This window comes from Anguilla anguilla, chromosome 1, assembly GCF_013347855.1.
Source record: "Anguilla anguilla isolate fAngAng1 chromosome 1, fAngAng1.pri, whole genome shotgun sequence".
NCBI classification, from domain to species: domain Eukaryota; kingdom Metazoa; phylum Chordata; class Actinopteri; order Anguilliformes; family Anguillidae; genus Anguilla; species Anguilla anguilla.
In genome coordinates, this window is record NC_049201.1 from 25531640 (window position 1) to 25554584 (window position 22945).

Consider the following 22945-nt stretch of genomic DNA (forward strand, 5'->3'; position numbering starts at 1 on the left):
TGCACGTGTAAATTATGAGCTTGGACGATTATAGCTAAACTATGGGTTTTTCTTCTCATTCAGTTTCAGAGAAAAGCCCTAGGTGCTTATAAAAAGAATTAAAATAACAATATTTTAGTGTTTCAGTTTAGAGTTCTAGATATTTTAATTTTGGAGTATTTGGGGAATGTAGACAAAAACATGGCTGTTAATAAGAGTGCTGTGTACTTAAAGTCAGGAGCATTTGGAGAAGGTAGCGGAAAAGGTGCTCGTTAGTTAAAATGAGTTTGGGGGTCATGTTTCGGCTTGGAGTGCTACATGAAATAGGGGTGTATTCCCACCTGGCGTTTGTTGTAAGGACGCAGCGGGTTCGGATCAGAGGTGTGCTGCTCACGGAGACCGACAGGCACGTCATCGATCACGACTCCGTGAATGGAGTCGGCAGCCTCCAGGGAGACACTGAGGTCCAGCCTTGGAAATGGAGCGTGTCGGATAGGGAAGGGCTAGCTTCAGTCGATGGGTGATCCTCCGGGGGATTTCAAAAGACTACTCCCAGATTCCTGAGGAAATGGATGACACAGAAGTGCAATGGGCCATTTTATGTGAACCTCCAGACTGATGAAAAGAGCTGATGCTCACACAAAGACAAACGCTTTCACAGCGTGTGACTAAGAAGAATGAACCTGTCAGTGAATTTAATGTTCTGAGTCTAACTTTTTAAGTCCTTTAACAGTGGACCTGGTACCGCTACCGCTGTTTAAAGTGTTGTATATTCGCACACATTCTTCCATTTCCTCTGACACCGCTACCTGTCTTTACAGTTCTGGGTACAGTTCAAACCTTTAAGCGGTGAGGTTCAAACACTTTTCACAGACTTTTCAGTTTTCATTTTACAGTTGTGGAGTATAAGGCAGGGGTTCCAATGAGGACACAGATCTCAATAAAGCTTTTGTCACCTTCAATGTACTGGGTATTTAACACTAATACACTGATGTGATTCCACAACATCATAGATCTAAATTCACTGTGTAACTATGAAAAATAAACATTTTAAAACAACAATACTTTGTTACGACAGATGTGTAAATCAGACATGGTTTATGTGAATATGGAAATAATTATTTAAAAATCTTTTTTCTAGGTTATGAATGAGTCATTTGTTATTTTTAATTTTCATGATGAAAAATCTGATATTTATCTGTCATATATTACTGAGGCAGCATAGATTTGATGTTTTGGTTATTGATTTCCAACTGTGCATGCCTTTATCCATTACATTTTTATTTTCATGGTTCTCACTCTGCATGCGTGAAGTGACAGGAAGTGTCAGTTGTACGGTCGCGCTTTCTAATGAAAAACAGACACTGCAACGTTTTTTCCTTCGACTGGAAATGCTCACTGGTCCTTTAGTTTGCCATGTTCTTTTAGTTTTGTATATTTTTACTGAAAGAAATAAAAAGTGAACAGAAAATTTAATAAAAATTTATCGGAGTACTGTCAATAGCGATGACTTAGCGTTGAACTGAAAATTGACTGGCCATAATTCAGTTGATGGCTTATATTTTATATTATGTTTATAGCATGTTTAATTGGAAATCGAGTTGGATTACTTTATTACCTTGCTATTTTTATTTTAGCACAGTTGACATTAACACTGTGTTGCTGTTGGTTGGAACACTCTGACGTTCATTGTCAGCCTTATCTGTGGCATGTAGTTTATTTGAGGTGCTTCTCATTTTACTGAAGAGATACTGAGGAACATTAACACTTTCTGGTGTTTTCTGAGTCATCCAGGGATTGTGGTCTAAAGCAGTCTAAAGAGATCCTGTTCAAACAATTGCAAAGTAGCTTGTAAAGTGATGTTATATTTCAAGGGTCTGTACATGCAGCAATTATCAAGGTCCAAGCACGTGTAAACCAATTAAGAAGCCCAAGTGGATCTAGTTGATTGATTTGCCGATCTTCTATGTTTTGGCAAAGCACCTTTTTCTTCACAATTTAGAGATGGACTGGTACAAAGATGACACATACCAAGTTTAATGTCTATTAGAATTGGCTATTGAGAAGTAGATTTAAAAAAAAAAAAAAATTTTGCCGATTGTGGGAAACGTGATATGGTGCATTTGGTCAATGCAAGAGGCAAATTTGTTCCTTAAACTTCCTGTTGTCATTAGGGTCATCCTGAATAAAGCAGTGGTGAAAATCCATGAAATTTTTTCAGCATGAAATTTAATTACTTTTTTTAGAGTGACTAGTACACCATCAGAATACAAAAAATGTCAAAAAAAAGTTTAACCCTGCAGTTCTGAAATTAGAAATCATAGTCAAAAATAAGTGCCACACATCTATTACAACAAAAAATATAATCTATAGAAACTTTTACCATCCTTAACAAACCTGTCAAGCATTTTAGAGAAAATGTAATGATAAAGGAACACAGCAAATACAATAGGGTTCCAGCAGCTTCACTGCTTTGATAACTATGATAAATACCTTTATATTGTGTTGGAACATCTTTCCCTGAGTGGACTAGTCTCAGATGGTTAGAGTCAAAGGAAATAATTTTAACTGAAAATAAGATTAAATGCAATGTTTAATAACAATCAGACCATATACACACATGCAATATGTGCACATTGCTATATAGGCTGCTTTAGAGTTACTTGAAGTGTGCTCTCTTGGTTTAGACCACAAACCCTAAATATCCCTATACTGGTCATCCGAAACTTCTATCAATATTTAAAATATCCTCCATTGCGAACAAAAACTGCTAAGACTAAGCAAAACCAAACACTTAAAATGAAATAATATAAAAAACACACCCAACTATCCCTTTAAAATGTGTTATTAATAGTTTGCATGAAAAGGAACAGTTTTTCTAAAATAGTCTGTGCACTTTATTAAATCGCGTGCCAATGACAGGTCACTGACATGAAATTGACAAGAGAGTGGGGGGGTATTTAATTCAAACCATGTTTGAAAATGAGAGAAGGGGAGTTCATGCATCACATTGGCAATATGCCAGGGTGGCTTGGGTTTTTGTCAGTTGTCACCGTGAGTTAAAATGATGCATATAAAATTGGAGATGTGACATCATCGACAACAACAAGATCTTAGCAAGGCCTTTATCCGGCAATCCCCAACACCAGAATCTGGACACCCGCATCGTTTCTTCATCTTTCAAGCCCCTTCTTCTGATCTGCATCCAAGTTTTCACAGTTTACTTTTCTTTATTGTAAAATTGCAAGCATTTAGCTGTTTTTTTATATCCCTCTTTCCCAACACCACCCCCCAAACACACTCACACACTCGTAGCTGTTGTTCAGATTAGATTCTTAAGCAATGAGGTGAGAATTTATTGAAGCGGCACGACAATTAACAGGCATAATGCTCCGTAGTCTGCAATTCAAATTAGATCACTTTTTGTGAACAACGTCCAAGATGCAGTTGGCCACCCCCCTCCCCCGCCCCACCTTGGTCTTGTTGCTTTTCCCATGAGACCACTGAGTTTAGTGAAAACCACTAGCTTCAACCAGTGAAGCCATTACTGAGAGGCACACAGCTGGTTTATATTAGAGGAAGAGAAACACTGGCAAAACGAGTACATCTGGACTGGACACGTGACGTATAGCATTTCATTAATTTTCTCATATATGATTTGTACAGTGGAGATGAGGCTCTACCAGATCATTTTGTGTTTTTTCTGACTTCAAGTGAAACATATGATGATATAGCTGACTTAGGCCACTTAGGCCTCCAGTCCTATCGAGTGCTGTAAGCTTCTGTGGTCTTTGCCACAGCATACCATTTGGAGGCTCTACAAAACCTTTCGGCAAGAGAGAGGGAATGTCACCATAATAGAGCGCCACCATATCTTTGGATCCACCCTTATTTATTCCACATTAACCCTGACATGTTTTAGCTGACAAATAAACATAAGAATAAATGATGTAACAAATGGAGTGCACAGTGGTGCAGTGGGTAGCACTGTTGCCTCACAGCAAGAAGGCGCTTGGTTTGAATCCCGGCCTGAATCTGGGCGGAGGTTGCATGTTCTCCCCATGTCCATGTGGGGTTTCTTCCCACAGTCCAAAGACATGCAGGTTTAGCTAATTGGAGGGTCTAAAATGATGTGAGTGAATGGTGTGTGTGTGTGCCCTGCGATAGAGTGCCAACCTGTCCAGGGTGTATTCCAGCCTCTTGCCCACTGCATGCTGGGATAGGCTCCAGCACCCCACCGCGACCCTGACCAGGAACAAGTGGGTATGCATAATGGATGGATGGAAAAAATTCAATAGGTTTCCTGTTGCCTCACTGCTTGGATCCCTACATATCAGTTTTATACCTTGTGCCAGATCTACTTTCTCCGAGCGCAGCAGTGCCGGTTTGTACGAGCCGTAGGAAATACGTCCAGCAGGAAATAATGGTAATATCCACAAACATACGATATCAGGAGGCACAATTTTGCTGTACAAGCTGCTTTGGAGTTTAATAGTTGAAGCATGCTTTTTGGCTACAGACCACAAACCCCAGAATCCCTCAATGCCAGCTATTGTAAAGATTATGAGTAACAAGACTTTTCTGTTAGTATATAAAATATCCTTTATCGCACACAAAAAATTTCCGGACAATCAAAAACATACATTTGAAATGAAATAATACAACAACAAAAAAAAAAGAACACAATCCAAACTGTCCCTTTTTAATTGTTTGAAAAAAAAAGAAAACATTCTGCACACTTTATTAAATAACATACCAATGACATTTCACTGCCATCCCTTACAAAGCGATAATTCAAGTGATTAAAAGTATTTTCACACAGTTAAAAATGGCAACAACCATGACTGAGAAAAAACATTAGTATGGAACTGATATTAGTATCTTAACTCAAACTTCAGAGAGGTCTGTTTTCTTTTTTTCTTTTTCTTTTTTCTTTTCAGCTTTTCATACAAATGCCAAAAAGCTGTTGGGAACACAGTTCTCATTGGAGCAAGTCAGCAGGGGTGGGGGATTTGTTAATGAGGAATGTTCCCAAGTCTGGTGTCCTTTGTCACACTTTAACTCCCTTCACAACAGAAGCGTGCTTCGATTCTTTAACCTGAGAATGCTTCAGCAGGGGAGCCAGTGTTTGTGGATGTTCTGCGAACTGATAATTGATTAAGTTATTTGGGCATGTATTGAATTCAAGGCTGTCTGTTTAACTTCTACACATTCTGTTCTATTATTGGGGAAGACTCGCTCCCCAATGATTCTCCTTCTTCACCCAAAAATGAATGCTATACATTTACTGTTTGCTTGTGCATCACTTCCAATGCAATAACACACCCAAAAGTGGCTTTACAATGGTTTATAAAAAGTTAACTTTCCCCAGATTCTGGTTATTCTGATTCTGATGCAACTTCTTAGCTTCTAAAGAATTTTTACAACTCAGCACATGCTGATTATAGCGTGCCACTTGTAGAGATAAGTAAAGGTTTGTACGACACTATTCTAACACTACATCCTGGATATTGTTGCTATGAAAATTACATGAATGGCAGTGAGTTTAATGCACCTTAGGACTGTCACAACAGCACAAGATAATAATAAAAGTATCAATAAAATCGTAGTATTCATTCGTATATAATTTTCAGAAATCTCTGTACTCTGTTGACTTGTGTTAGACACCATGTGATCCCATACCTACAGAAACATTCTTTGCGAGGGAGGGAACATCACTATAAACATGTTTTGCTGATATTCTGAAATAACATCCAGAATTTTATTACCCTTCCAGGAAGGATGATTCAGACCTGATTGTAGTGAAAGTATAATTGAAATGCTGAGCTTGCAGGAGATGAGATGATGTATCAACACACAAGTATATTATGTAGACCTTCTATCTACTGTGCACATATTGATACATGCCCATGCACACATACAGTGTGTACAAACACAAAATCACACACCCCATCCTTTAACTCAATGAGCTTCCAAATCTCAAGGGAAAAATCTACTCTGACAAAAACTTGAGCATGAAATTTGTGTTTGTATTTTGGAATCCATTGCTGTGATAAGTCTCAATGCAATAAACAAGAGCGGAATAAGCAAAAAAAAAAAAAACATTTGCAGCGAAGATATGATTTAAAAAAATAATAAATTCAATATTTGTTATTTTTGTTTTCTTTTTGTTGTCAAGTGAGTGATTGTATGATTTTTTTTTTTCTCAGGGTTTGCTTGTATATTTTTGTTGTGTTGTCGTTCACAATAAAACATCGGTCTAGGTTTTAGTCTGGGGCCCTGGCTCACCACGGTATGCAAAGCATGGCCTTGTTTTGCCTGCATGGTCGCGGTGTGCTCTGTTTATTCCGTCTCTTTCCCAGGAGATCAGGTCTGGGCTTTTACGTTAATAATAACGTGCAATACTGTGGGACTAACGTGAGATAATTCCATTTGTGGGCACGCATTACGTTCCCAGTTTATAATTCGCCACCACAAAATGGCTTTGTGAGCCTGCATTTATGTGGTCTGCCTACTTCAATGCAAGTGGTAAAAAGTGTTGTTAAAATACACTGTGCAGGGGAATGTCGCCATGGTGTTTAAAGGAACTGAGTAGCACATATGCTTTAGGCTTAATGTCAGTAGCTTTTCTTCCATTCAGGCCTTTTCCCAGCAGACTCACAATGAGGCAAAACTCCCACCCTCTTTCTTGCAACACTAGCCGTACACAAAAACTCCCGGCCCAGTTCCCACACTAACCATTGCATTACAATTCCAGATGGTAATACTAATGCGGATAACTTACTAAATACTTATTTGGAACTCATTCGTTCAGCATATCAGCACCACGTAGCACTGTGTAAAATGTTTGCAGTGGATACTGGAAAGGACAGGAGTTACTGTTACACCGGCAGTCTGGGGCATTTGGCCCGTGGGGCTCTGCGACGTGCATCCTTTTTAGTTTTACTGGCCACGGTATAAAAGCCCTTTTTTGTTTTACCGGCAGAGAGAATGAAGCCACGCTACGCTGCCTCATCTTCCAGCTGCAAACCTCTTTAAACGTTGCGCAAAGGAGCCAGCTAATGGAAAAACCTGTGGCACACCAGATGTGGAAACCTCAGTATATTTATCCTCATACATAGGTCACCAGGCAATGGCTTTTACCTGACAGTGATAAAACAAGAGGATAGATAGAGCAGACGTGTTTATTGATCTAGAGCTCATTTCCAAGGTGGCCAGTGGATAGCGTCAGAAGAGACAGACAGAAAATATTTTTGTTGAAAAAAAAATAAGCGGCTCAGATTTTTGTTTTCCTTGACAACAAAGATGAGAGGAAGTGACCCATTATAATTCGAAGGCTTTGGATTTATTCTTTGATCGGATCAACATTTTCCCTTACATTTAGTCTCAAAATTAGCAAGTGTTTATTTTTTCTTAACAAACACAGCTTGGCAAGTTCAGAAATGAACATTAACATGCCAAACTGTTTGCAAGAAAACAAACACTCTCATTTATTTGTAAGCCAAAGCTAAGGACAAATGTTGATTGAATCCAGGCTCTTATCATGAAAGGTGGCATTTAACAAAGAGGAATGGAGTTTCCACTAAGGTTAGTGTACTACATAGTAATCAGCAAGATTATGCCACAAATACGAAGAGTCCCCACAAATACTTCAAGATCCAAATGTACATGAATGTGTGCCATTTGAGTTGTCTTTAAAATGATTCAGGAAAAGAGATTCCTGACAATGCGTTTTGTATCCCATTGGTTATGTTGTTTTGTCTGGAAGGGACAGCATCCTAGTCAACATGGCCGAATCCTGACTTTAGAATCCAAGCCATAAAATGTACTTCATCTTGGGTATAATGCTTTTGCCGTGTATGTGTGTTAGAGAGAGCGCAAATGAGAGAGAGAGAGAGACGGTGGTTACCATATGCAACATGTGCTCCATAGTTGCACGCTGGACTCTTGCACTTAATGGAAGCAAGGAGGACAGATATAAATCGCGAGACAGACACAGTTTTTCATGCATGACTGGGGCCAACGGTGCCTTGGGAAAGGAGTGGGGGGGGGGGTGGTCTAGATTTTGGTTCTGAGCAACGAGGGGTCTGTGATCCGTCCCGTGATCCTACTGCTCTCAATCTCTCCCGTCTGGCAACGATAGAGCTGCCACCCCCACATCCTCAGCCTCCTCAGCCTCCTCCTGACCATTCTCCAGAGCCTCCCTCCTGCACCGCATCACTGTCTGTGTCTGTCTAAACAGCCGCATTACCCCGAGCTATGTTTAGCGAGGGAAGGAGGGAAAGCGAGAAGCGCACGCTTGCGCTGTACGGGCAGTTTGGAGGAAGTGGATGGGACGTCTCCGTCGGAGACAGCTGCTGCCTCGGCTCGGTGAGGGGAAGCAGCGTGCCCAATTTCCGTTCTCCTCGCGGCTCCCTCGTTAAATTTGAGCTTTACCGCTTTTATGTTTTCTTTCAAAGCTCTTATAAACCAGTGTGCATCGTTCATTCATTGTGTTCTCATCATATTTGTGAGAAGGGGGGTGTTACTAAATTAGGGACTGGGTAACCCTTGGGTTCATGAAATATTCCCAGGCAGACCTCAGAAAAGACAAATAGCTTAGCTTTTGAACAATATTAAGGTTATAAATATACATCTTTAAAAAATATACTGGGTTCTGTACTGTCAGATAAAAATAAACCTTGCATGGTTTACACATCCTTATTTTGTAATTATTGTCATCATTGCAATTGTTAAATATCTATATAAAGCAAAATCTCCTGTATAGATCTATGGTATAACAACATCCCGATATAGTACTGGATATTGATCCATGTCCTAAAGTGTTAAATGGCCCTTGCATTACAGCTGGTAGTGGGTGTTGGATAAAGGTATTGGGTGCTGAATGTAGATTTTGAGAAAGTTGAGAAATCTTTGAATCCGTTTTTCCAGTGATTACTTTTGCGTCTCCTCTGGCCGTGTGGATCGTCTGCAAACGAACAAAACGCCAGAAGTCGTCAGAGGGCCTGGAAACCGTGCAAAAACAGGAATCCTTGCGCCGCTCTTGCACATTTGCTCTTAATTACCACAGATCGCTCCCGCTGTTGAGTCTGGGCTTCGAGAGGCCAAGCCTCTTCAGACAGGCCGTATAACCCGGCTGATTGCAATGCGAAGCCCCGAGGCCCCGGTGCTGGGGGTGTCTCACCTGTTTAACGCTCGCGTCACCGATGCTTCCTGGTATTTCCCCTCCGGGAGAGGGGAAGTGGTCACTGTCTGGAATGCGGAGTGGGCCTTGCCGAGAGCCGGACACCTGGACCGGCTTCAGGGGCAGCACGCGGAAACAGGTAAATGGACGGAGAATAGCCCCGCCGTAAAACAGAACAAACAAAGGCGCCATAAAGTCATCCAATGATGCAGCTAGAAATGTCTTTTTTTTGTGCGGACTTCCAGGGATGAAAACATTCAATAACTGCATACAATGAGGTTTTCTCAAACTTTTTTTTATGCCACCTTCTTATTCCGAGCGCACTGTGCAACATCAGCTCAAACATCTACAAAGATCAGATCCAAATATTTCATGTTCAATGTTATGGTGGTAAAGGGTCTTTTCGGCTGGCAATAACTCTGTTCCCATGAACTGGGAATCGTGGAACTTTTTCAAGAGAGAACAGAGCTGTCATGTTGGTTTGATTGAATATATTTATTTTAGCAGTTGGAATGAAAGCAGTTATTCCATCCATTTCACTTTAGATTTAGTTGCCATGACCACCATGCCCCCATGTTCCTCGTTTTGTACAACACTTTTGCATCAGTATAAGGCACCTCAATTTCTTATTATAAAAAACAAACTTATTAACAGCGCTACTATATCAAATCTTGGCAGACTGACATGGCCTTCCACAGATTCACAACCCTTTTATGGGTGTCCAAAACTAACGGCACTAAAAATACCCCCCAAAAATGTAAGTGAAATGTGAAGACTCGCTTGTGTGGATAAACAGGACTTTGAAAAAGACTTATGGAATGTGTAGAAATATGAAGGCTGGGATCTTTTTCCACGCAGAAAGTTCAGACCATCTATCCTCAAAGGAGTCCATCTGCAGGTCACCAATGAGATGAAACATTCGCTGCTTTCCGGCCACGATATTTACACCTTTCAGGACAATAACACCCATCCTACAGGCTGGGTTTCATCACTCGCGGCGTGCCAGCGTTTCTGTTTTTTCACACTTGTGTGGTCTGAGGTTATTGAAATGAACGAGAGCAAAATGTGGGAGCATCAAAAAAGCCCGAGGGCCCTTACCGACAGGAAAAGGGGGGAGACGACGCGTGTGACGGATGGGAAAGGGGTCATGATTTGGTACGGCAGAAGTGTAAAACGTCCTGCTCGCATCAAAGAGGCCGTTACATGCGTGTTGCCGAATAGCCCTCCCTGAAGACCTTTGTTTCTGGTGCAACACGTGAGCGTTTCTGCTTGTAGAGCCTTTAATGACGTGTTGCTCTAAGCTCAGAGAACGGCTAGATGGCGGTCATACAGAAGCACACTGCCGGCGGCGTGCGGATCGCCACAAAGCCTTCAGCTGTGGTGGCCCTGCGCTTTTCGCCCCACTAGACTAACCGCCCTATCATTACTGTCACTTAATCTGACTGCACATTTCTGCTGCATTAATTCACTTCGGGGGAAATGCAATTTGTAAGCTAACAAATCTGGAAACTTCTGAGAAGAAAATAACCTGGATCTACCATTTTGTCCTGCTGGCTTGCTTTGTCCATACGTTTACTACCGGAGGTGTCCTTATTGCTGATTGTGATTGTACAAACACAAATACAAGTGCACACAACCTCTATATAGATCTACACATTCGCTGCCTATGGTAATGAAGTAATTAACAAAGAGAGTGTGAAATATTTTTCATAACATAGTCCAATGAGTATAACGTAATACGTTTTTAATAAAAGTGATTGAGCTCTTCTGGATTGGCAGTTCCTCATTAATTAGCCTGTACGATGCTTTTGAATTTGTGTACATAAGTTACACAATAACACAATTCTGAAGAAAACAGTGTGATTAAATGTTTTAATTTTTAGCCTCAATTCAATTTCGACATAATGAGTAAGGATCGCTTATGAATTTAGCTGTGGAAGTTTACCAGTCTTCCAAATGACATCGTACACCCACGTCCCTGCTGTCACGACTACATAACGTAATTCTATTTTAGTGTTAAGGGCTAGAGATTAGTGACCTGTGACCCCTGGGGTCAGGGGTGAATCCTTCATGGGGCACCGGAGATTTAGCCAAGAGCAAGGCACTAAAATTAAGTGCCACTGTGTAGGGCTTCATAAAACTCCTAAATTAAGTGTTTCTCAAGAAAGCAATAAGACAAGAAATGCATGCCACAAAAAAACTGGTGACCAAACACCTGAGCCTTAAATCAATAATAAACTAATCAATTTAGACAATAATCTTAGGCAATATATTTTTTTTCTCAGCTTTTAAAAAGATTTATTCAGCACATTACATTTATTTAAGGTTGCTGCCTTTCCATTGAACACCAGCTTATAACGCACAATGAGCCATTGTATTAAATATAATATTTAGGTCTATCTCTGACTGTAATATAATACAATACTTTATTTCCAGCTTGATATATATTTTGAGTTTTCATGAAAAATTTAGCCTTTCCTGCAGCTTAAATGTGGAGGTCCTTATATGGACATACCAAGCGTGGACTGAGAAAATAACCTTTACACAGAAGATTTATAAATGTGTGGTAACATCCCCTAATGCAATTTTTCTGGGTCACTGGGCTGTCTTGGGACAACCTTTGGGGTCTTTCGGGGGTATAAAACATTATACCCCTTGAAAGAGAAGGTAGAGCGCATACATTCCTCTCATGCGCACGCTTATCTCCTGTGAGGTTTACTGAGGAATGACCATCACAAAAAGTCATTGTTTCCTACACCTGGGCTTGCCATGAGCACATTTTAGCATTTACTGCTTTTCAAGCTGTAAGACAATAATCGCTAAAGAAGATAACGATCTTTTGTAAAATACAGCATGCCAAGGCTCTCAGTATTTTCAAATACTGATCGAAACAGTTTTTCAAATAGAGTTTTTTTATAACAACCGTTCATATTGGCTTTTCACCACTTAAGTTCATTTATTCGCAACGCATTTTCGATCTGAAAATAAATAAACGTCCGAATCACATCTGAGCGACCTCTTGTATAAGTGCATTATTAAGAAGGGAGACTCAGGTATTATGGTCTCACTCAGAGCCTCACAGCTTTTGTCCCTTTACGGGGTCAAGGGTCACGAATGCTGCTCCTGTTTATTGTTGGTCCCCTGTGGCATCCGAGGACCGCCGGGGCGGGCCGGCCTGAGAGATTTAATCTAAGGCTACCACGCCTATCTTGATCCCAGATCAGCCATTACATTAGAAGAAACAAAACCTTAAAGGCTAGCAGAGAAGCGAAATTACCGAAAGCTAAATCCAGTGCAATCAGTGGGCTTGTTTTGGATTCTGTAGTAATCTTGCTGTTTTCATGGAGTTCAGTTCGGTAAAGAACAAATGAGCAGGACGCCTAACCTCTAATCCCAATGCTTGGCTGCCATTCACCGTTGGTGTGTGAGTGTCTCTGTGAATGAGAGGCATTCATTGTAGAGTGCTTTATGTAGCCACACTTGCTGAAAAAATCACTATATTTACCAATTTCATATATATATATATATATATATATATATATATATATATATATATATATACATATATATATACAATCACCAGCCACTTCATTAGGTACACCTGTTCAACTGCTCGCTAACGCAAATATCTAATCAGCCAATCACGTGGCAGCAACTCAATGCATTTAGGCATGTAGACATGGTCAAGACGATCTGCTGAAGTTCAAACCAAGCATCAGAATGGGGAAGAAAGGTGATTTAAGTGACTTTGAACGTGGCATGGTTGTTGGTGCCAGACGGGCTGGTTTGAGTATTTCAGAAACTGCAGGGATTTTCACACACAACCATCTTTAGGGTTTACAGACAATGGTCCAAAAAAAAAAAATATCCAGTGAGCGGCAGTTCTCTAGGCGAAAATGTTTTGTTGATGGCAGAGTTCAGAGGAGAATGGCCAGACTGGTTCGAGCTGCTAGAAAAGCAACAGTAAGTGAAATAACCACTCATTACAGCCAAGGTATGCAGAAGAGCATCTCTGAACACACAACATGTCGGACCTTGAAGCAGAAGACCAACCCGGTACTAGCAAGGTGTACCTAATAAAGTGGCCGGTGTGTGTGTGTGTGTGTGTGTGTGCATATACGCATCTCATGCATTTCCTGTTTCATCATCTTTTATCTTCCCGACGGACAGGAGATTAAAAGTGTATGACCGTGCTAGAGTATCAGGATATAATGGCACTGAGAATCCCATTAAACAGGAAGTCACTCAGAACAGAACAGTACAGCACACATTGTAATAACAGAGTTTATGTCACCCTCAGAGCTACCCATTAACATCCCTACAGTAATAAAAGATATGCTCCCTCAATATGAACAATAAAACAACAGCTACAGTAACTTCTGTGTGTGGGTGGTCCTTCGACCACTCAGAATTCCCAAATGAGGGATAGAAAATTTTTATGAGCACTATGTTTGAATGTGAGGCAGGCGCTTTCTGTGAACTCTGTGTTAACACTGTGCACACATACCCCTCCCCCAAAAGCATCAGTCTGAACCTTGATTGGTATGCAGTTGGCTGATTTGCAACTTTGCCTTATCAGAAGGCAGATGATATATGTCATTAGCATATCAGAAGGCAGCTAATATGTTTCAATAGCTGTAAAAGTGCCGTAAAAAGTTCTCCACCTCTTCATATCAGCCCCAGAATGCCCCAGAGTTACTGAAAGACCAATCAAATATCACAATCATTGTTATTTATTACTTGTTTATATGGCACCGCATATATCTCTGAGATCTATGGTATGTGATGCCCTGATTTACATATGGTTCTAAGGGCACAAGGGTAAATAGACCCAGTAATGCGGCCCATAATGGCCGTTGGCTAAAAGTGTCAAACGCTAACAGCTTTATTGAGGGAAGGTCCCCCCCCACCCCCCCCCCAGTCCCAGAGTGGTCATTTCAGGGTGCCTGGAGATGAGGTTGTATAACTCAGGGCCGTGACATTCTGCAGGCTTGGATGCAGCCGTGGACATGGGCTTAGGCACTCACCGGCTTTAAGCAGCTCTGCGTGTCGGACTGGACGACGACAGTGCTGCCCTAACAGCCTGAGTCTGACTCATAGCATTTTTGTGGGAGCTTCGGCACAACAGCTTGACAATGTCAGCTCGACTGCTGGTCCCTGCTTCCTTTTACTGTAATGTCCCCACAATGCAAGAGCACAGGGATAAGGACACAGGGCCCCCATTGTTATCTTGGTGATTTTGCAAGAGCGCACATTACCAAGATTATTTCCAGTTATCTTGCAGGAGACCGTTTATTTATATATTTAGTTATTTTTTGCTTTTCCATGTTTTTATTTGCAAATCCCCCTAACAACCACTGTGATGGAAACAGTTCAGCAGAGCAACAAAATGGGCAGCGGGGGACAGATTTGGTATTTGGTTCCCAGAGGGGGGACATACATAGGAACTGGGACATTTTGGGACAGGACACTAAAACCGGCCCAAGTGAATGCAGGCTTAATATTATTGGAAATGTAATTTAGTTGGTTGTGCAACTCATTTCGTTCAACACTGACATCCATAAAAGGACTTCTGATCCGAACTATTCAGCTCCTGCATTTCACAATCACAGGAAGAAGGAAAAGGAAGGGCTTTTAAATTCTTATAAAATATGTTGAATGGTACATGACGTGTGCCTTGCCTCATTATCAAAGCCAGTGCAAAGTAGCATTGTGGCGTCTTAAAACCCTAATACTTTATTTGTATGGCGTTCGGGACATCAAAGGCATTTTTACGGTACGTGCCAAAACAATGTGGAATTTCATTCACCAAAAGACAGTGATGAATTGTGTTTTTCACGCTTTTCTTTCCAGCTCTGTTCGACGCTGAGGGGCCCCTCGCCCTCCACGTCTCTGTGAGCTCCATCCCTTATATGTTTGCCCCACAAAAGCCGAAAGCGCTTTTCGTGGAAACCCCATCGCCTGTTCAAAGCGGATTTTCAGTGGCTCGGGGTCTCTGGTGTTGCATTTGGCGCAAAGCTCACAGTCTCCCCAGTATGGCTTCAGCAGGTGCTGCGTGGAAGCAGGGCAGTCCCAGGAACGGAGCTGTAGAGGCCAAAAGCTCATCAATTATCTTCTGCTTGACAGGTGAAAATTTAGAAAGATCCACATCAGTGCTTATTATATTTTAATAGCTTGAGCAACATGCTTGAAGAGCGCCTTTTCTTCTTGAGGACAAACATACTCCAGGGCAAGCACCCATGTCGTTTTTCTGCATAGGCAGGACATGGGTTGACAGGTGGCGTGTGCTGGGGGACCAACCCCCCCCCCCATTGAAATCTGCGAAAGTGATTTGGCTCATTACTCAACCCGCCCCTGTCAGGGGGAAAGGTCGATTGAGGGCAGGCGCTGGCGGCCGTCTAAACCCAGCCCGGCGTGTCATCCATCGTCCGCGATCTCCGCTTCTTCGGCGCACGTGCGTGCCGCTCCCTACCCCGCCGTTGACCTCTGACCCTTCGCGTGGCTCCGCCCTCCCGACGCCTCTTTGCCTGCCATCAGGCAGTTCAGCTGTTTTCTCCCAATGCCCTCGGCCTCTGGTCTTTGGTTCGCAGGCTCAGCCTAGCAGTCACGGGCCAAGAGAGGACAGAGGATGTGCATGACACGCATTCCAATGTGATATGCTGCTTACCAGAAATACGCCTAATGATGTGTGTTGTAGTGACACGTGGAAAGGACTATCGCACGCACTGGGGGGTGCGGCTTCCCCTACAGACCACCCCCCCCCCCCCCCAAAGAATATAACAAATACCACTCTGGGCCAAATTAGTGGTAAGGTTCTCTGCTGCAATTATGTGGTGCAAAAGCCTTTTGTACAACAAAACAAACAAACAAGTACAAAGGCATTGGCACTTTTATCTTAATGCATTACATAATGTAGGGCTTTCGCCACATCTAACAATGATCAGAAGTGTTCTTGTTCAATGAATGTGAAAATGTGATGAGGTGGTGCATCCAACAAAATGGCTTCCTCTTAGCCCAGTGACAAGTGTTGCCATCTGGAATCTGATGCTCACCATGCAGGTGTTGACTGTAATGGCGGCCCAACTGAGACATAGTGTTGCCAAAGACGGGCTTCTCCCAAATAGACTACAGCAACTCCCTGCTTGCTGGCCTCCCTGCCTCTGCCATCAGACCTCTGCACTCATCCAGAATGCTGATACTCATCTGATCTACAACCTCCACAGACCCAGCTATGTCATTTCCCTTCTCATCTCCCGCTGCCGGCAACCTAGATCAACACGTATCAGATGCAAAACCTTAGCGCTAGCCAATCAAGCAGCTAATGGAACAGCTTTTTTGCTTCAAAAGATCAGACCCCATACTCTTGCCAGACCCCTGCATTCTGCTACCGTCGGGAGTCTTGCACCTCCTCCCTGCATGCCTGCGCTTCCAGGTCTCGCCTCCTCTCTGTTCTGGCCCCCTGTGGTGGAATGAGATTCCCACTGCAGACTGAAGGCTCACCTCTTCAGATTACACCATGGCTCCCCTGACCCCCTCTAGATAACCTTTTTTCTCTTTCTTTTTTTGGATTTCCCTTTGAATAATGTTCACTGCCAAAATAAAAAGTTATTCATGGATATTCATGTACAGCATGAATAACCACCAAAATAAAAGGCTAGGTTTCCCTGCCCAACTGTACATGAAAATGTGAATATAAAGTATTAGTTGCATTTGTGGCTTAGGTGGAGTCACTGACACACATGTCTGTTGCAGTTGTATGGTTTGGGAAGGTAGGCAAGTCCCAGATAATACCAAAACTAACAATACTTTATGCATGCAGTTCAGTGTTCAATGTGATTTTAAAAATCCTAAATGTAACTGAATGGCCTACCAACCCATTTAATGGTCCTCAAATAAATAATGACAAACTTAAACTTCTAGTGAAATATATTGGTTATTTCCTTTAGTTTATACTTTTACATGCATGCACAAATTTCCTAGCAATGGTTAAAAATGAAGTGATTAGACAAAAAAAAATCCAGACATCTAAAAAATAAAGCAAAAAGGAGGGTCAGCTCTGCAAAGGACACCATAAATCCCAACATAAGCGAAATAACAAATACACATAATTAGTCATCCATTTGTCATAGCTGTGTGTATTTTTCCATCAATGCTTGGAATGAATTCATGCTAACACATTACACATTTCAGAGTAATGAAAGCCTCTTTATATAATTTACACTTAATCACTTAAATTCACTTTAACTTAAATTCTCAAACACAGATTGTTTCGTGTAAAGCAATGACATTGCTCAAAACAATTTTAAGTAAACAAAATGTTTAAGAATAACAATAGAAATGATGTCAGTCGTTATTCTTTATTAAAAATAAAGAACAATACAATTTCTCAAAATAGCCGAGGCCCCTGACTAGCAACAGTAATGCCGACCTATTAAGTTAATCAAATACAGATGCAGCAATGTTATTTGGTAAGAGATCCGGCTTCTCATAAAGAAAAATGTGTGGATGCGAGACAAGAAACATTTCCTAAGAAACCTAAGATGAGAAATACTGAGTGGGTGATCTCCAAAACCGCTTTATCCAATCGCCCTGAACTGTTCTCTCAATCTGACGGAAAGTTTGGCTGACTCATAAATATAAGCGCGCGTGGTCTTAAAACACTGTGAACTGAAATCCATTTCCTTTGAATCAGTGAGCCAGGATTTTCCTTCTTGGGATAAATCGCCCCAACGACCTTTATACGTGCGTATTTTCTCCGAAATGGTAGTGGGTGTGATCCTTTTTCGAGATATGTCATTTGAAGGGGGCTGGGTGCATATACCGGAGGGAGGGGTTGTGGAACGAAAAGAGGGAGGGAGAGGGGGAAATGGACAGAGGAGGGTGGAGAATAGGGATTCAGATGTGCGCTGCAGCGAAAGGAACACCTCTCCTCTATTAGAAAAACTTGCCGCATATGAAAGAAAACTTTTTCCCCCGCACCCGCGCCTGAACAAAAGGGAGACTTGTGTGAATCTCGCCTGGATATATCCCTGAATTTTTCCGACAGCTGTTAGATATGAGTAAAAAACGGATTTGACCTGTTTTAAAGTGAAGACGGGGAACTTGCGTTCACACCCAAGAGTGGTCCTATAAAATGCTCAGGTAGCCTGCTGAAAAGAGAAACAATCAGAGACGCCACCGCTGAGGCAGTGGACATATACCATGGAATGATAATATGAATCTACCCTACTTGCACGGGGCCGAGTGCGTCACCTCTTTTTCACTACGCTCTCCCCTGCTGTTCTTGTGGAACAGGAGCGCATTCAGTTGGGGAGTTTGACCAAAGATCTGCGTAAGAAATCTCAGGCTTGTTTTTCATCATTTTTGGGAGCGCTTTTTTATATTGTATTTTAATGAGTGCTCAATTAGGAATGGCAGGAACTGTTCCGTATTTTCTGCTTGTGGCTTTGACGCTCTCTGAAGGAGGTTGGAGTGGGTCTTATCCACAGCGGTACAATTTGTACGCGGGGCAAGCTCAGTCCCTATCCCAGACGCAGAATGGAGCGAGAGCAGCGAGCCGACACAGGTAATGGCAGTTATTTTCCGTTCTATTTCCTCTACGCACTTCTTATGATTCCAAATGAAATAAAATGAAGTGGTCCTTATTGGCCTGAATATGCATCCATTTGTCCACATGGCTCAATCATATACTGTAATTATAGCGGCATAATTAGTAGCTGGAAGCTTGGGAACGATAATCATAATAATTAGTCTTCTGGGAAGGTACATAGAGTGAAAAGATGTATTCAAACGGCCAGGAGGTACCATATATCAGTGACAGAATGTTATATGAAGTAAGACTTTAGTCATCATGGAGCAGGAAGACAATGGTGCACTTTCCAATAACTGGCTTACTATCTACTGTCAGTCCAGACAGTGCTGTTCAGTGTCTTGCCCCTGCTCCTGAGTGTCAGAGGAGAGGAGACAGTGCACGCTTTCCTTGGCGGCAGACACATAGGTGGGGGCGGGGGCCTGGGTTTGATCAGGACAAGGTCTTCTGATCAGGGTTGATTTATATTGGGGAGGAGTGAGGTAACCTACCCCTACCGAGCACCATGCAATACTCTGTTACGGGTTGATTCAGGCCATTTGCTCTCAGCCACATTCACGGTTACCCATAACCTCCCGCAAGGCCTTCAAGTTCTGTATTTCACAACAGAACCGTAACACCTTCTGTGCATGGTCATTCGGGGAAAGTAAGCAATGAGATTGAGAAACATGAAATACTGGCATGGTTTTCCTGGACAAGCGGTTGGCCAACACTGACTTGGGCCCCCCTGGACAATAATGCCTGTTGCACCCTTGAAACTACTGGCTGAGAATTATATTGTTAATTGGAATTGTGCAGCGGTGTGTGAAAATTTGTTTGTAAATGGTGGTAACCCAAAAATCATGATTGATAAAGAGACTGATTAATACTTTATATTGTGGGGCCATTATTCCTTCTTAATAATGCATATGAAAACATTTTTATTAATGTTCAACCACATTGTAAAGTCAAGTGATGCTATTGCAACTGTTAGCCTCTGTTACTTTGGCTTGAGAGCGCTGGAAAATGTCTGAAGCCTTGGACATAATCTTCCTGGAATTCTGACACATTTGGGATCTCTGCTAGGATCAATGGGTTAAAAAGCTATCGGTTTTAAATGACACTAGGCCCCTCTCCACTGTCGCCTAAGCCATTACCTCTGTGCTGCTCTGTATATTTAAATGAACTCCATGTGATTGAAGACTTTATGGGAATTTGAGCTTGGTGGAGTCTTGATGTGAGAATTGTACAAACTGTTTGAACTACTGTCAAACCGGGCGTATTTTTGGTGTCCATTCAGCTCAGAATACCTCAAATTGAAAAGGGGAGCTACTGTCAAATCATCTAAAGTCCAAGGCACACAAAGCAGATGGTCAGATTTCTTTTATTATATGGGCATAACAAATGAGAACAGACACATTGGAACCAACATGCTCTCGTCAGGGTCGAAACTTTTATCATTTGCCAATTACGTTGATGCAAGTGCAAAGTTTTTTAGTGGAGATGGGAGGAAGCGTTGCAACCATTTTTACCTTCTCCAGGTAAAAAAAAACCCTACCCCCATAAAATATTGAACACCTGGGCAGCGTTGGTGCTGTCTTCTGAATGACATCAGTAATATACAGTAGGTTCAAGGGTCAGTCAGCTGTTCCTGAATTATGTCACTGATGTAGTTCCGTGTTGGACCACTGCAGAACCCTATAGGGCGCCCAATCCAGTCCATTTTGTGAAGCAGTAAGAAAGGATCTGGCACAAGTGCTTGCTCATCTGTTTGAACCCTTTGTTTTAACAGATGTTAAAAGTATTCCACATGGATTGTGTGTGTGTGTGTAAGTGAGAGGGAGACTTTTTTTTGCCTTTATGATCATTTGTTTCAGTCATCTTCGCTCTTCCAGATATTTTTCAAAATGACAAATGGATAGTTTTTTTTGTCTCATGTCAAATGGAGCAATATGCATTTTAAAGGGAACCCACAGACCTAATCAAATTTAACAAAGAATGTATGAGTGAAAGTGAAACTGAGCAGATTTTATGCTGGGGAAATTCCTTAAGTTTGCAAGCAATAGCTAAAATGTCTTTTCAAGAGTTTCTTTTTTTTTCCTGAGGGCAGCCAAATATTTAAAGGAAAACTCAGATATCAGGCTGCCCACAGGGAAACTGGATGCACTTTAAACCATGAGCATCCAACTTCACATTCTTTGGGTCACATTCTTGCAATTTTGGGGCAAAAACATTCTCTTGATTTTTAGGGCTTAGACAACTTCATGGATTTGATAAATGAAAGAAACAATGCCTAAACATGTTGTCCGAAAGAGCAAACCTACAGCCTTTGAGCCTTATTGTGACATATTTTGATAAGTGTGGTTAGTGCTCTTTTTAAAAAAGTATCATTAGTGCTTAACTGATAGCACTTGTAACTGCAGATAATTGAGTTTTTACTGTAGATTGTAAAATAAATCCGGACAAAAACAAAGAATATACCCTGTGGTGCTGTCCACAGGACCATCGATTGTCTCATGTCATCTGGCTTATTACTTATGAAAAATTGAATGTAAAAATGGTCACTGAGCTCCTCGTAATTAAGATTACGGAAGAACAAGTACTGTCAATCATTTGGACCTGCCTGGAGAATTGTTCCTCGAGAATCCTATGTGGCCGTTGAGTGCTTTAGTCTTGCAGGCATTCCTGTCATTTTATTTGTTTGAAATGACATTTTTCTATGGATTAGTCATTGTCATTAATGTCATATATTGCAGTGGGAAAACCCTGGTCCATAAGTGCAAGATTCTGCATCTTGTTACATCTTTTAAAAGCCCTTTGGCAGCAAGGTTACTTACATTGTAGATCACTATGTTCAGACACCAACATGAGACCATCTCTGATGATTCAACCTTTGTGAAAGTCAAGCTTTTCAGTCCAATTTCCTCAAAGCTAGATTCTTTTCTCTTTTTTTGGTGGAGGGGGGTCTCACCAAGGGTCCAGTGATATTTCGATATGAAGCTCATATTGATATCAGCAATATAACAATTTCACTAATATTGAAATATTGAATATATTGAATACAGCAAAAATATTGTTTCACAACAACCCTTCAATTAAAAACTTGTAAATGAATAATGTTAATGGTACGGTATCGTTCCCAGTCCCAACCTAATGCAATCTTGGTTTCGTTGGCACACATCAGGAACATGTTTTGCACATAGCTAGGTAGCTAGCTTGCTAAATAACTAACCAGCATGCTTGCTTGCCAACAACCAAACTTTTGATCATTTGAAGACTTAAGGTTACTCATGATGGCACGCCTGTAAATTTGCTGTGTTCTGGAAGTATCAGGGATAAATTGATAAAGTGCAATCCAAAGGCCTTTGCAGGGCAAAGGTTGGGGTGGGGGGGCATAATAGTCAATAATAGTAAAAGAATAATCCAGTGAATGTTTACCAAACAATATAGAGGAGAGTGGGGAAATAACTAATGGTTTTCGTACATTTGGCTCAATTCTGAAAATATTAGAGAATAATGGAGAGAGAAATTGTGAGGGAAAGCTGTTACTTAAAGGCACCAAAAGGAGTTTGTTTGGATGTTAGTTCCATCAGTTTATTTTGTGAAGAAGGCAGGGGAAGGGGCATTTTAAATGGATGAAAGTAATCTAAGTATTTTCTCTTATCTGATGATGCATTACTTGATTCGGCAGTGGTGGGTGTGGTAATTATGTGGAGCTCAGGAGAAATGCTGACAGGATTTTGTCTTTAAAAAAAAAATGCATCTGTATTTGTTTAGTGAGGTTTTGCGATTTTACATGCCTGCATCCTGTTGCAATGATGACACTACATTTTCTTTCCCTGTGTGAAACCATTTTAGAAGATGATCTGAGAAGTCTACAATGTGTGGCTTTTTGCCATAGAATCACTCAGGAGTTCCAAAACTCATGCTCACTCCATAAATAGGGCCAGCATGTGGCTTTACAAGTGATAGTAAAGACAAGAAAAAATAAATGCTTTTATTTATGGAGGGCTTTAGTCCATTCCTTTCAAGGTATGCTCAAGATAAAATTGAAATGAAGCAAAAAGGCAGAAATAAAAAAGCAGTTTTAACAACACAACAGCAAGTTTGAGAAGACAAAGCAAGGCAAGATCAACAACAATCAGGTAAAAAATGAAGGGTATTTAAACTTTGCAATGCAAAGTCATATAAATCTAAAAACTGTTTCAAAAAAG

The 22945-nt window shown here is 41.3% G+C and overlaps 1 protein-coding gene across 1 annotated transcript in view; it reads left to right on the plus strand.

The window, feature by feature from the left end:
• The first annotated feature begins 18049 nt into the window (after positions 1-18049).
• emilin1b (elastin microfibril interfacer 1b) overlaps positions 18050-22945 on the plus strand; it is a 29857-nt gene continuing 24961 nt past the window's right edge. Inside the window, exon 1 of the mRNA XM_035404472.1 lies at positions 18050-18728. Within this exon, the coding sequence (XP_035260363.1) occupies positions 18556-18728 (173 nt within the window). The 5' untranslated portion in view covers positions 18050-18555. The remainder of the gene's footprint in view (positions 18729-22945) is intronic.